This window comes from Aspergillus ruber (genome assembly GCF_000600275.1).
Source record: "Aspergillus ruber CBS 135680 unplaced genomic scaffold scaffold00040, whole genome shotgun sequence".
In the NCBI taxonomy this organism is placed as follows: domain Eukaryota; kingdom Fungi; phylum Ascomycota; class Eurotiomycetes; order Eurotiales; family Aspergillaceae; genus Aspergillus; species Aspergillus ruber.
The window spans coordinates 99,972-112,163 of record NW_024467336.1 but is presented as its reverse complement, the minus strand read 5'-3'; the positions used below and the strand labels follow the sequence as shown (position 1 = coordinate 112,163).

At 51.5% G+C, this 12,192-nt stretch overlaps 4 protein-coding genes across 4 annotated transcripts; 3 read left to right on the top strand and 1 right to left on the bottom strand.

Moving 5' to 3' along the window:
• Positions 1-165: 165 nt before the first annotated feature.
• Positions 166-2,060, top strand: gel2 (1,3-beta-glucanosyltransferase gel2; the record flags this gene model as incomplete). Its single annotated transcript, XM_040779805.1, has 4 exons — positions 166-174; positions 232-359; positions 409-793; positions 849-2,060. 4 exons carry the CDS (start codon positions 166-168, stop codon positions 2,058-2,060), a joined length of 1,734 nt encoding a protein of 577 aa, XP_040634684.1.
• Positions 2,061-2,333: 273 nt separating this feature from the next.
• EURHEDRAFT_518752 (F-box and WD domain protein) lies at positions 2,334-5,694 on the bottom strand (the record flags this gene model as incomplete). Its single annotated transcript, XM_040786718.1, has 2 exons — positions 2,334-5,320; positions 5,379-5,694. The coding sequence occupies 2 exons, from the start codon at positions 5,692-5,694 to the stop codon at positions 2,334-2,336; spliced, it is 3,303 nt and encodes a 1,100-aa protein (XP_040634683.1).
• A 1,412-nt stretch (positions 5,695-7,106) lies between these two features.
• On the top strand, positions 7,107-9,465 carry EURHEDRAFT_381481 (MRX complex nuclease subunit; the record flags this gene model as incomplete). Its single annotated transcript, XM_040779420.1, has 2 exons — positions 7,107-7,122; positions 7,172-9,465. The coding sequence occupies 2 exons, from the start codon at positions 7,107-7,109 to the stop codon at positions 9,463-9,465; spliced, it is 2,310 nt and encodes a 769-aa protein (XP_040634682.1).
• A 762-nt stretch (positions 9,466-10,227) lies between these two features.
• On the top strand, positions 10,228-12,139 carry EURHEDRAFT_533977 (acyl--CoA ligase). The gene is made up of 4 exons (XM_040787270.1): positions 10,228-10,368; positions 10,418-10,555; positions 10,603-11,037; positions 11,084-12,139. The coding sequence occupies exons 1-4, from the start codon at positions 10,276-10,278 to the stop codon at positions 12,065-12,067; spliced, it is 1,650 nt and encodes a 549-aa protein (XP_040634681.1). The 5' UTR covers positions 10,228-10,275; the 3' UTR covers positions 12,068-12,139.
• Positions 12,140-12,192: the final 53 nt, after the last annotated feature.

Sequence of the window (12,192 nt, the reverse complement as noted above, 5' to 3'; positions counted from 1 at the left end):
TAGACGTGTTACAGATACAACGCGGCCCACTATATTAACCCTATAAATTTTCTGAGCGTTTCGCATTTGACGGCCCAATTCGCCTCCCCCTTCATCGATATCATTTATCTACGGGCTCGTCCTGGTTGATTGCTTTTGTTCAATCGGTCATTGACCAAAACCAAAATGCCTTCTGTATGTGCCCAACAAATCCCCATACAAAGGGACTAAGAACTAATACAATGAACACAGCCATCAAATATCCTAACCACCCTCGTCGCGCTGGCCGCGACAGCCTCCGCCGTGACGCCGGTCGTGGTGGACGGAAAAGACTTTGTGAACAGCGAGACAAAAGAGCGATTTCCCATCATTGGTGTTGAGTATGTCTGCCACATATTATTGATGCGACATTACACTAACTGCTTATAGCTACCAACCTGGAGGCGCAGGCGGCTTCAGCACGAAAAAAGACCCCTTAAGCAGCCCCAAAGACTGTCTCCGGGATGCAGCATTAATGCAGCGATTGGGCGTTAACACAATCCGTGTTTACAACCTCTCTCCGACTCTGAACCATGATGAATGCGCGTCTATCTTCAACGCTGCTGGTATCTACATGATCCTTGACGTGAACTCGCCGTTGCAGGGCGATAACCTCGATCGCACGCAGCCATGGAATAGCTATAACCCAGGATACTTTGAGCAGGTCTTTGGTATCATTGAGGGGTTTAAGGACTACCCGAATACGTTGGCGTTTTTCTCGGGGAATGAGGTTATCAATGAGCAGTCTGCGCATGCTGTGCCTGCTTACATTCGCGTGCGTCCTGACTTACCACCCCATCTCACATATGGTACAGGCTAATAGCAAACAGGCCGTGCAACGCGATATGAAAGCCTACATCTCGAAACACGCCACCCGCTCCATCCCCGTGGGATACTCCGCCGCCGACGTTCGCAACATCCTCCTCGACCAAGCAAACTATTTCCAATGCGACATCAAATCCACCGACTCGCGCGCCGACTTCTTCGGCCTAAACTCGTACTCCTGGTGCGGCGACTCGGACTACCACGCCTCCGGCTATGATGTACTCACGGAGGATTTTGTGAATTCCTCGTTCCCGGTCATTTTCTCCGAGTATGGGTGTAATGCCGTGCAGCCGCGGAAGTTCTCTGAGGTGCAGGCGTTGTATGGCGAGAAAATGAGCACGGCGTTTGCGGGCGGTTTGGTGTATGAGTATGCGCAGGAGGAGAATGACTATGGGCTTGTTGTTGTTGATAGCAACGGAGACGCGAAGCTGCGGGAGGACTTTGATGCGTTGCGGGAGCAATATAGCAAACTTGATATGCAGCGGCTCAAGGAAGCGAGTAAGGCGCATACGGACGCTGAGCCGGTGGAGTGCAGTTCGAGCCTCATTACGAGTGGTGAATTTCTGGACTCTTTTGAGTTGCCCGAGAGGCTGGAGGGTGTGCAGAAGTTGATTGATAATGGGTGTGGTGGCAAGGGTGGGAAGATTGTTGGCTTTGGAGGGAGGGATGTTACGCAGAAGATCCATGGGGCTAATGGGGAGGAGGTTTCGGGTGTGAGCTTGAATGTCAAGGAGGATGAATCTGGGAAGAAGCCCGCCACAGATGACAAGGACAGTGATGACAAGGACAACGACAATGAGGACAAGGATAACAACGAAGATAAGGATGAGAAGAACGATGAGGCCAAGCACGAGGACAAGGATGAGGACAAGGACGACAAGCACAGCAGCAATGATACCAACACGAACGACGATAATGACTCTGCAGCCGAGACCACCACCCAGACCCCCCAGACCACCCAGGCCCCTGAAGCCACCACCTCTTCTTCCGCTACACAATCCACAATTACACCAACCCCCTCCACCCACAACGCTAACACCATCTCAACCCCTAACTCGAGCTCGAGCTCGAGCACAATCATCCACGCTACCGCCAACGACGCAAGTCCCAGCGCAAGCCCGACCCCGACATACTACACAGGCGCCGGTAGCAAACCGTCGTCTTCTATGCTGTTCAGCCTTTTGAGTGGTGTTGCGGGGTTGGCTGCTTTGCTGTGATTGTTTACTTGTTTTGATATTTAGTGATTGTTTATTGTTCATTTAGGGAATGTAGTATTTCCTAATGTATTTTTAGTGAGCTGCACGGTAGTTAAAATTAAGGTGTTTGTCAGCATATATGTGCTCGGGTTAAATGATCCTTCAAACAGGATCTGCTGCTATGCATGATTTACAGTTGATCAACAGGGGCACATTCCAATGCAAGGCAAAACAAGTATAGATCAATATGCAGAACATTAAACCGAAACATAGAAATATCAACAAATAGTAACATTACAAAGCCCTTCCCTTCCCCTTGTCCTTGCTAGGCGACTGCGTGCTAAGCGCAGGGAACTCCTCCCACTCTTCCGCCGTCTTAGCATTGTTCTCCACAAGACTCAGCTGTAACGCAAACTCGAGATCATCAACCTCTTGCTGATTACTGCTTTCCGCCGCTCTCGGTTCAGGTGAATAGTCACTTTGGCTGGATTGCGAGGCTCTCGTCGTGAACGAATCTGTACCGAATGAGGATGCTTGCTCCTCGAGCAAACTCAAGCGGATAGCTTCGGCAATTTCAGGATCATCCGCATCTTCGACGCTTGTCTGGAATGGGGACGACGACGACGAAGGTTCATTCGACACTTCGTTGAGCCCAGGGGTACTAGGCGAAGTACTGATGTTCGGAGTTTCGAGACTTTCACCCCGCTTCGCGGCATCGTCGGTCATAGATTCCTGGCTCAGCAGCTGCGCGTAGGCGATAATGTCTTCCTCGCTGGCATCTGGACCCAGCAACTCAACACCAAAGCGGTTGTTAAGATGCTTCCGTTCCTTCTGGTCAGCCACCTTCTGTCGTTCCATTTCCACCTTTTCGTCCTCGATATAATCCCACACTGCTCCACGGCCGCTGTTGCTAAAGCGTTGACCTTCGCCTGAAGCATTGCCACCTCGCTGACCACGCCGCCATCGACGCTTGCTTGTCTTGTATTGATCAGCTGAAGACGAACTGTAGGACCAATAACGTAGGTGGGTTCCCAAGGCGACCATTCCTCTCAAGACCGTCGAGTCTGGGTCAAGGCAAATTGCACCCACAGCAAAGAAGTTGTTGCCAACTCCGTGCATGGAAGCCTCGGCCTGAACAAGCCGACGACGGGCACGTGAAGAGAAGCGAGAGTTCATGGTTCGAATAGGACCCGTAGACGATGCAAGAGGATCCCAAGCTTGTACAAGACCATCATTTCCTCCATGTACCAAGTAAAGCGACGTCAGGGCAACACACGAAATCTGCGGCGAATCAGTCTGGATGATCCGGAGAGGCGAGACGTTGTTGATGACCTCCGAGTTTCGCGCGGTTGGAGATCGCATATCCCACACAAACACCAGTCCCGTGGCTGTACCAACGGCAACATACCGAGCTCTTTGACCAGGAACTTCCGTCCCTGATGACGGCTGTGCCATACGCGGCAACGGAGAAGACATGGTCGAGGAAACCGAGCTGCCTGACATTGCCAAGAGCGGATCCTCCTCCTTGGTCAACAAGGCATAGGTCGATGCATCTAAGGCGTTGGCGGTAATTTGAACAGATTTGCGATCGCCAAAGTTGAAGTCCGAGATATACCATTCGGTATCCTTGACGGTGCAGATTCGTTCACTCATGCGGCTTGATCTGGAAGGCGGAATACTCTGAGGCTCAAGTTGAAGGGGCTCTTTGATAGGACCACCAAAGATAGATGTTGACATCGGAGTACTGGCAGCGCTGGCACGGGCCTCAGGAAAGGTAGAGGCAACAGCCTGCCTTGTCAAACGGCGAATTGAAGCCTTTTCACCTTCGCCCAAGCCGCATGTGATGATCATGACAGACTCGCCTGCCCCGTTCCCATCATCACCGGCAAAGTCGACCTTCAATTCACGCCTCATATCCCAACCTTCGCAAACCTTGCGGAAGTGCTTTGGTTTGAATACCAAGAACTTTTCAATTTCCTTCGTCTCGGCAGCAATTTGGTTCTTGTCCAACTTCATCGAATCCGACGATGATCGAGGACTGTAGCTACCATCGACAAGCTCCTGGTTGTATGGGTCTGGCCTAGCAACACGTCTACTCAGCTCTGCAAGCTCCCAGCGGACGGACCTGCCTGTTTTCCAGGCTAGACGGTCAAGCTCCTCTGGGGTAGCCTTAGGCGGAACATGTGGCTGATGCGGCAGATCGGTAAGGTAAAAGACCTCCCCCAGAGCATTGAGAACAACAGCCCAAATTCGGCGTCCTGCATGGCGTTGCGGCGAAATCTTGTCATCGACGGCAATCGCAATGATGGGGACACCCGGACAAAGGACCCATTTCGCGGTTGGCTGACCTCGTTCGAAGCGTGGCTCGTACAGCGGGTTAGGGCCCAAAGAATAAGCCGTCAGGATACCTGCAGACGAGCCAGACAGCATCCCAACTAGGCCCTTTGTCATTCTCAGGACTTCAGATGACTTGGCGATCCAAACCGCGGTAACAGACGACGTAATCAGGTTCTGTGCCGGGATACCCAACTGTGGCTCCGGATTGGAAACCGTAAGCCCCAAGAAGCGACCGCGCAATTCAGCTGATGAGATGAAATAGCTGCGACCCTGCGGGCAACCCTCTCCGTAGATCATGCCGTATGGCTGACTGACATCCATACGATTAGGTAGACCAACCATGTCACCAGAACCAAGACCGTATTCAGCAACGCCAGTGTAAAGATCTGCGAAGTGTCGAAATAGCTGATGGTCGGATAGTCCCCACGTTCCAACCTTGACAGACGCAGGATCACTGGCCGATGCAATTCCCTGCTCCGCAGCGCCGTGAATGAACACCGGCCGTTCCTTGGCAGTTTCCGTACCAAAGGAACAGGCGATGTGACTGACGGGAAACATCAGTTGCGAGGTATACGTGACAACAGCACTGCCATTGCGCACATTAGCCGATCGTACGGCGCCGTTCTTCTTTGATGGTTCGAACTGGGCCGGTTTGCCCTTCGAGAGAGAGCGCAATAATCGCGTTCGCAGTATGTACTCGCTCCGCCAGGACGCTAGCGCAGTCAACCGAGTGAAGTACCGTTTATCCGACACGAATTGTTCTGACCGCTGCGAGGCCGCGACCCGACTGCCAATTTCATTGTTGCTGGGCCCAGGGAAGTAGCGGGAGAAGGCGATTCTCCAAGCGTGGGGCGTCGTGACTAGAGTGTGGAAGCGACGAGATACCAATGCGATCGACGACAGCGACGGAGGGGGGAGGTGGGACAGGATGTGCGTCAAGACCTCTGGTAGGACCTAGTTAGGATCATCTGATTACCGGGGAACGAAACAAGGATGGCATACCATTGGGGACATCCTCAAAGGATACCGACGACAGATGCGACAAATCGAGCACATTGAGTTCATTGAGTTTGGCTTGCTGCGACGATAACAACAACGAAGAAGCTATATTGTCTTCATATCCGTTTAGGGGCGAATCTGCCCCGTTCCTCGGCGGGACGACTTCTGGACGGTCTCCAGGCCCCCCTTGATGGGGAGAATCAGAGACCGGGTCATCGCCACAGAAGTCATGTCCATGCTGGGTAGGATCGGAGGGTTCTGCACGAGGCGATTCCGAGAAGTGTGTATGTTGAGATACTGCAGGAGACTCGGGTTGCATAAAAAGGTTTCGCGGGAGAACGGAGGCAAAGGGGGCGACTGCACCAGGACGAGAACTGGAACAGTCGGGTAGAAGCAAGAGAGCTAGGATGAGCGCGGTAAGAGGTATAGAGAGACAAGATGATGCCGTTGAGCATGCGCAAGCTGGGTGTTATGCTAAGAATGGGTGAAGAGTGAATGTGAAGGTGAAAGGTTGAGTCACTTTCGACGGAGGGGAAGACTTCGCTCCGCACACGTGACGCGATTCACACCATTCACTGGTAGGTTTATACTACCTACCTATTTCTGCAATAGAAACCCTTCTTCTATCTCTCAGCTGGCATCTACTTGGTGATGAGAACATGGTGGTCAAAGAACGCCATCGAGAAATGTCTTGGCTGAAAGACCTAATCAGCATGAGTATGTCTTGATTCTAGACGATCTTTTGAGCCAACGACATGACGGAGGGGCCTATCGAGTCCTGCTACAAGGACGAATCCTACCGATCAGTACAATGGATATTCCGACTCTTGTGTTCTCGGTGATGGTTAGAACCGGAATGGCTTTCGATCGAAGACCCCAAATGGGGTATAGAAATCTTGCGTGGAGGCCCGCCGGGGAGAATATTGCAGGAGGTTTGTGAATAACGGCAAATATACGCTTTCAGTCCCTGGAGATACCTGAGATTGACCAATTCTCGATTGTAGAATGCCACGTTCACTTCAACAGAGTAAGTTTTAGCCCTTCAGCTTACAGATTACATGGCTGATCCTAGCATAGAAGTCCCCGGAACAAAGCTCTGGAAGGTTATTTTTGGATCCGGCTTTACTTCCATGGAGATCCTGAATTGACAACAAGTTGCCGTACATCTCATGGTAGTTCCCGTAGGAACTACCCATGGAGGTACCCTAACGTCGAAACCAGGAAAACAGGTATATCAAAGCAAATGAGCACAAATATTGCAACTCGTCACTACTTCATCTACTAGACTGCTGTCATCTATGTTTTTCGTCTAGGGATAACAGTGCTAGAGAATAGTAATAACCTACTATGATCAAGAAAAAGGACGTCGTAGCTTTCCATATCATTTTCAAACCATTGAATGCCATAACTATTTTCGAGTATATCAGTTGGGTATGTTCTTGGTATATAATTGCCTTAGGTTTCGGTAGAAGATTCGCGTTCCGCGACACGTGACGCCAGACGCGACGGAGGCGACATCACCATATCGTTTCTGCGATAACAGTCAACAAGCACCATTGGTGACTGAACGGAGGAGGAAGAAAGAGACGCTGTGTAGTGCATTTCTGAATGAATGTTATTGCATTTTTGTTTTTTAACCGTTTGCCGCTCCAGGCAGCACTCCGGCATAGTATTTAAGCTCTGGTTGTCCCCGATTTCCGCAACGCGACAAGGCCACATTAGATCGTCAAAATGCCCGGAGTAAATGGTAAGGATCTCACTGCTTTGCAGGCATGTAAGACTAAGCTGACGAACAGACCCGGAAACCATTCGTATCCTTGTCGCTACCGACAATCATGTCGGCTACAATGAGCGAGACCCCATCCGGGGAGACGACAGCTGGAAGAGTTTCCACGAGGTGATGTGCTTGGCCAAGGAGCAAGATGTCGATATGGTACTGCTGGCAGGGGATCTGTTTCACGAGAACAAGCCGTCCCGGAAGTCCATGTATCAGGTGATGAGGTCAATTCGGATGAACTGCCTGGGAGACAAGCCGTGCGAGCTGGAAATGATCAGTGATGCCAGTGAGAACTTCCAGGGCGCTTTTAACCATCCGAATTATGAGGATGAGGATATCAACGTGGCGATCCCGATCTTCTCCATTCACGGGAACCACGATGATCCCTCTGGAGAGGGTCATCTCGCGGCTTTGGACCTGCTCCAAGTATCGGGCTTGATAAACTACTACGGTCGAATTCCAGAGTCAGATAACATCCACATCAAACCAGTTTTGTTACAGAAAGGACGGACCAAGCTGGCTTTGTACGGTATGAGCAATGTCCGGGACGAACGCCTCTTCCGGACGTTTCGAGACAACAAAGTCAAGTTCTATCAGCCAGGAATTCAGAGAGATGATTGGTTCAATTTGATGTCCGTTCATCAGAACCATCACGCCTACACCGAGACGAACTATCTCCCCGAGAATTTTCTGCCCGAATTCATGGACCTTGTTATCTGGGGACATGAGCACGAGTGCCTGATTGATCCGCGACTGAACCCTGAAATGAACTTCCACGTTATGCAACCAGGATCGTCCGTTGCGACGTCCCTCTGTCCTGGCGAATCAGTGGCCAAGCATGTGTCGATTCTCAGCATCACAGGCCGCGAGTTCAAGAGCGAACCAGTCCGCTTAAAGTCCGTCCGCCCGTTTGCGATGCGAGAAATCGTTTTATCAAAGGAGAAGGGGGCGCAGAAATTGGCCCGCAAGGAAAACAACCGTACCGAAGTCACACGATTCCTCATGACGCTCGTGGAGGAACTCATCGAAGAAGCCAATGCAGACTGGGCCGACACACATGGCGAGGCAGCGGAGGACGAAGAGCAGGATATCCCGTTACCTCTCGTTAGGCTGCGTGTCGAGGTTTCAACACCAGAAGGAGGCAGTTATGACTGCGAAAACCCGCAGCGATTTTCAAACCGTTTTGTCGGCAAGGTCGCCAACGTTAACGATGTCGTACAATTTCACCGCAAGAAGAAGAACATGACTCGTAAGCAGGGCGATGTCGAGGTCGACGAATCGGCCGTTTCCCAGTTGGCGACGCTCGACACGGTGAAAGTGGAGCAGCTAGTACGGGACTTCCTCGCCCAGCAGTCGCTCAGTATCCTACCACAGAACTCTTTCGGAGACGCTGTCTCGCAGTTCATCGACAAAGACGACAAACACGCAATGGAAATGTTCGTGAACGAATCACTGGACAATCAAATGAAGCACCTGCTATCCCTTGACCGCGAAGAGGAGGAGCAGGATGACGAGGAAAAACTCCAAAACTCCCTGCAAACCGCCATGGAAAAGTACCGCGCACAGATGGAGGATATGTTCTCGCGCGGCATCAAGAAGCGAACCCGGGGCAAGAAACGTTTCAAGCCCAAGCCTGATGGTTGGGACACGGAATTCGATGGTGTTTGGGAGGATCAGCCAGGTGCATTGATTCACTCTGATAATGAAGGTGGTGATCCGAACGAGGATGTGGCTGCTGAAGATGGTACCACGCCTGCACCGGCAAGAGGTGGTACGCGTGGTCGCGGCCGTGGTCGGGGGGGTAGGGCAGCTGCCAAGCCGGCGACCGGCTCTCGTACAACCGCAAAGACCACGACCGCAAAGAAAGCCGCCCCAGCCACCAAGGGCCATCGACACAAGGCCGTTTCTGACGATGAAGATGAGGAAGAAGATGTCGTCATGCTGGACGATGACGATGAAGACGACCAAGGCTTGTCAGACATCGACGAGGACGACGATTCACAGGCCTTATTTGTCAAACAACCGGCCCCAAAGAGCAAAACAACGAGCCGCAAACCAGCCGCTCCTGCCACGACAACCAGCCAGCGTCGATCCGGACGGAGTGCAGCCTCTCCTGCGGCACCGTCTTCTACACGGGGTTCTCGGAGTACCGCGCGCGGTAAACAGGCGACGCAGTCGACGTTGAATTTCTCAGGTTCGCAGGCGAGATCGAGTAGGACGACGCGGGCTACGAGCCTGCTTAGTGAGGATATCGACGATGACGACGATGATGATGCTTTCGAGGCGATGCCGAGTTCAAGTCGGCGGAGGTAGTTTGCGCTACCGCATTTGCATGTACGGCGTTATGGAAGAGCTAGCTATTGCTATGAAAAGGCGTTATAATGCAATGGTGAATGATATTCTCAGTACGCATAGACGATTTAATTGCTGCATTCAATGTTAATCCAAGACAAATAGTCCGAGAGCCTGTCCATAGGCTTCGCAACAGCTTGACCATGGAATCATTGACGTATCCGAGAGCAACCCACTTAATCCTGGGATAGGCTGGGCAATGGCACCTAGGTTTCGATGGTGATTTTACAACCACGTGAGGAGAAATCACTCTGGGCCACGGAGCTGGAAGGTGTAGAGGTGGAGTATCATGTCCCGGGGGAAGCGGATGTCTATGGGGATGAGATCAGGTGGAAATGGGCGCGAAATCCACGGATGCGGTTCAATTGTTTGTTAGTCTTGATGATGGGGATTTCATCCTTCGTAGTGGTATACGCGGCCGGGGAGAGGGCATGGTCCTGATGGGGTTTATAATGCAGATATTGTGCGGAAGATGACCAATGGGAAGACTACCGAGTATCTATGGATAGAGCTTGATGACCAGTTAGTTAGATAGCCTAATTAATGAAGATCGTGGTGGCCACCGCTTTAACCCCTGATCTCTATGTTCATTACTAGTTAATCCATCTCATGCATTCATTATGCACTTATTCGGTCAGTTATGCTTCTCGGTACTCGGCGCTTGTTTACAGATGCGGGGAATGTTTGGGTAGCCGATCATCTATAAAACATAGACACTTCATTCTCCTTTTCGATCATCAATTTGCTTTCAATTGAGTGTACAAAGTAATCATGATCTTCGAACCCGCCGAGCGATTGCACATTCCCACCAAGGACCTCCTGTCGTACATTTTCGACGATCCCAAGTACGACCAGGACGAGCCGGTACGCGCCCGCCATTGTCAATCGGACGCGACGAGACTGACTCGAGCAGATTTATAGAGACCCGGGAAACCCATCACGGTCTATCTCCTGTAACCAAGCCCGAAAGCTGATCCGCCAGCTTGTTGCGGGACTGCAGGCATGGGGTGTTCGGAAGGGTGATTGTGTGGCGATTCACGCGTTCAATGATGTAGGACCACCATTTTTTCTGTGTCGAGGGCGAAGCTAAGAGGGCAGATTTATTATAGTATTCTGGTCTTGGCGATTGTAGGTGCTGGTGGGATTTTCACCGGCACGAATCCATCGTACACGCCGATGGAGCTGGAGCACCACATTAGAGCATCGGAGGCTAAGTTTCTGATTTCGGAGCCGGAGATTGTGGGCTCACTCAAGGCTGCTGCAAGTGGCGTTGGTATTCCGGAAAACAACATCCTCATTTTCAATGCTCTCGGGCAAGATGTCCCGTCTGGGTTCCGATCGTGGGAGGAGCTTTTCAAAGCCGGTGAGACGGACTGGGTGCGTTTTGACGATTTGAAAACTACAAGAGAGACCACGGCAGCAAGACTGTTTAGCAGTGGTACGACCGGTCTGCCCAAGGCTGTCACTATCACTCACTACAACATGGCGGCACAGCATGAACTGGTTTTTGAGACGCATCCCCGACCATACCGAGTGAGTATCCATCCCCTATCGGATTATACTGGTCTGACCCAAATAGGTCTGCAAAGTAGTACCCACGCCAGTCTTCCACGCAGCAGCAGCTCCATCAACCCATTTCTCGACCCTGAAAGCCGGCTACATCACCTACGTCATGCGCCGCTTCAATCTCAACGACTTCCTGGAAGCCGTTGAAAAATACGGTGTCACTGACCTAACCATGGTGCCTCCGATCGCGGTCGGAATCCTCATGAACCCGCATGCCAGAAAGCGGCCATTCTTGAAGAAGGTCAAGATGGCAGGCTGCGGTGCTGCGCCTCTGGGCCGCGACGTCCAGGCTAGGTTCCACGAGCTCATGGATAAAGAGGCCCCCTTGACGCAGGTATGGGGCATGACTGAAACAAGCTGCATTGCTATGTCCTTTCGGTATCCCGAGCACGACGAAACTGGGTCTGTGGGACGGTTGATTCCTAATCTCGAGGCGAAACTTATCGATGTTGAGGGGAATAATATCTCAGCCTACAACACTCGTGGAGAGCTCTGCGTCCGCGGCCCAACTGTCACGCCCGGCTACTTTAATAATCCCGAAGCTAACGCGTCTTCTTTCGATGCGGACGGTTGGTACAAGACAGGCGACATTGCGTACTGCGACGAGGCAACCGGTAAATGGTACATCGTGGACCGACAGAAGGAACTTATCAAAGTTCGCGGGTTCCAGGTTGCCCCCGCGGAACTCGAATCTGTACTGTTATTGCACCCACAGATCGTTGACGCGGCTGTTATTGGAATTAGCTTCGCAGGATCTGATGAGGAGTGGCCGCGCGCGTATATCGTCAAGAGGCCTACGGAAGAAGGACAGAAGTTGACGGCGGAGGATGTGCAGACATATATGAAGGAGCGGCTGGCGAAGTACAAGTCGTTGACGGGTGGCGTTGTCTTTGTGGAGGGGGTGCCGAAGAATGCTAGTGGAAAGATTTTGAAGAAGGTGTTGAAGGAGATTAGCAAGAGGGAGATTGAGGTTGGCATGATTAAGCCGAGGTTGTAGACATGACGTTTTGCAAATGCAGATATCGATACAATGAAGAAATGGTGTCTACAGACACTTAATATGCAGTCCAATCCACATAGTACTAAACAAGAATACGTACAATTCCCCTATGAATGCACATA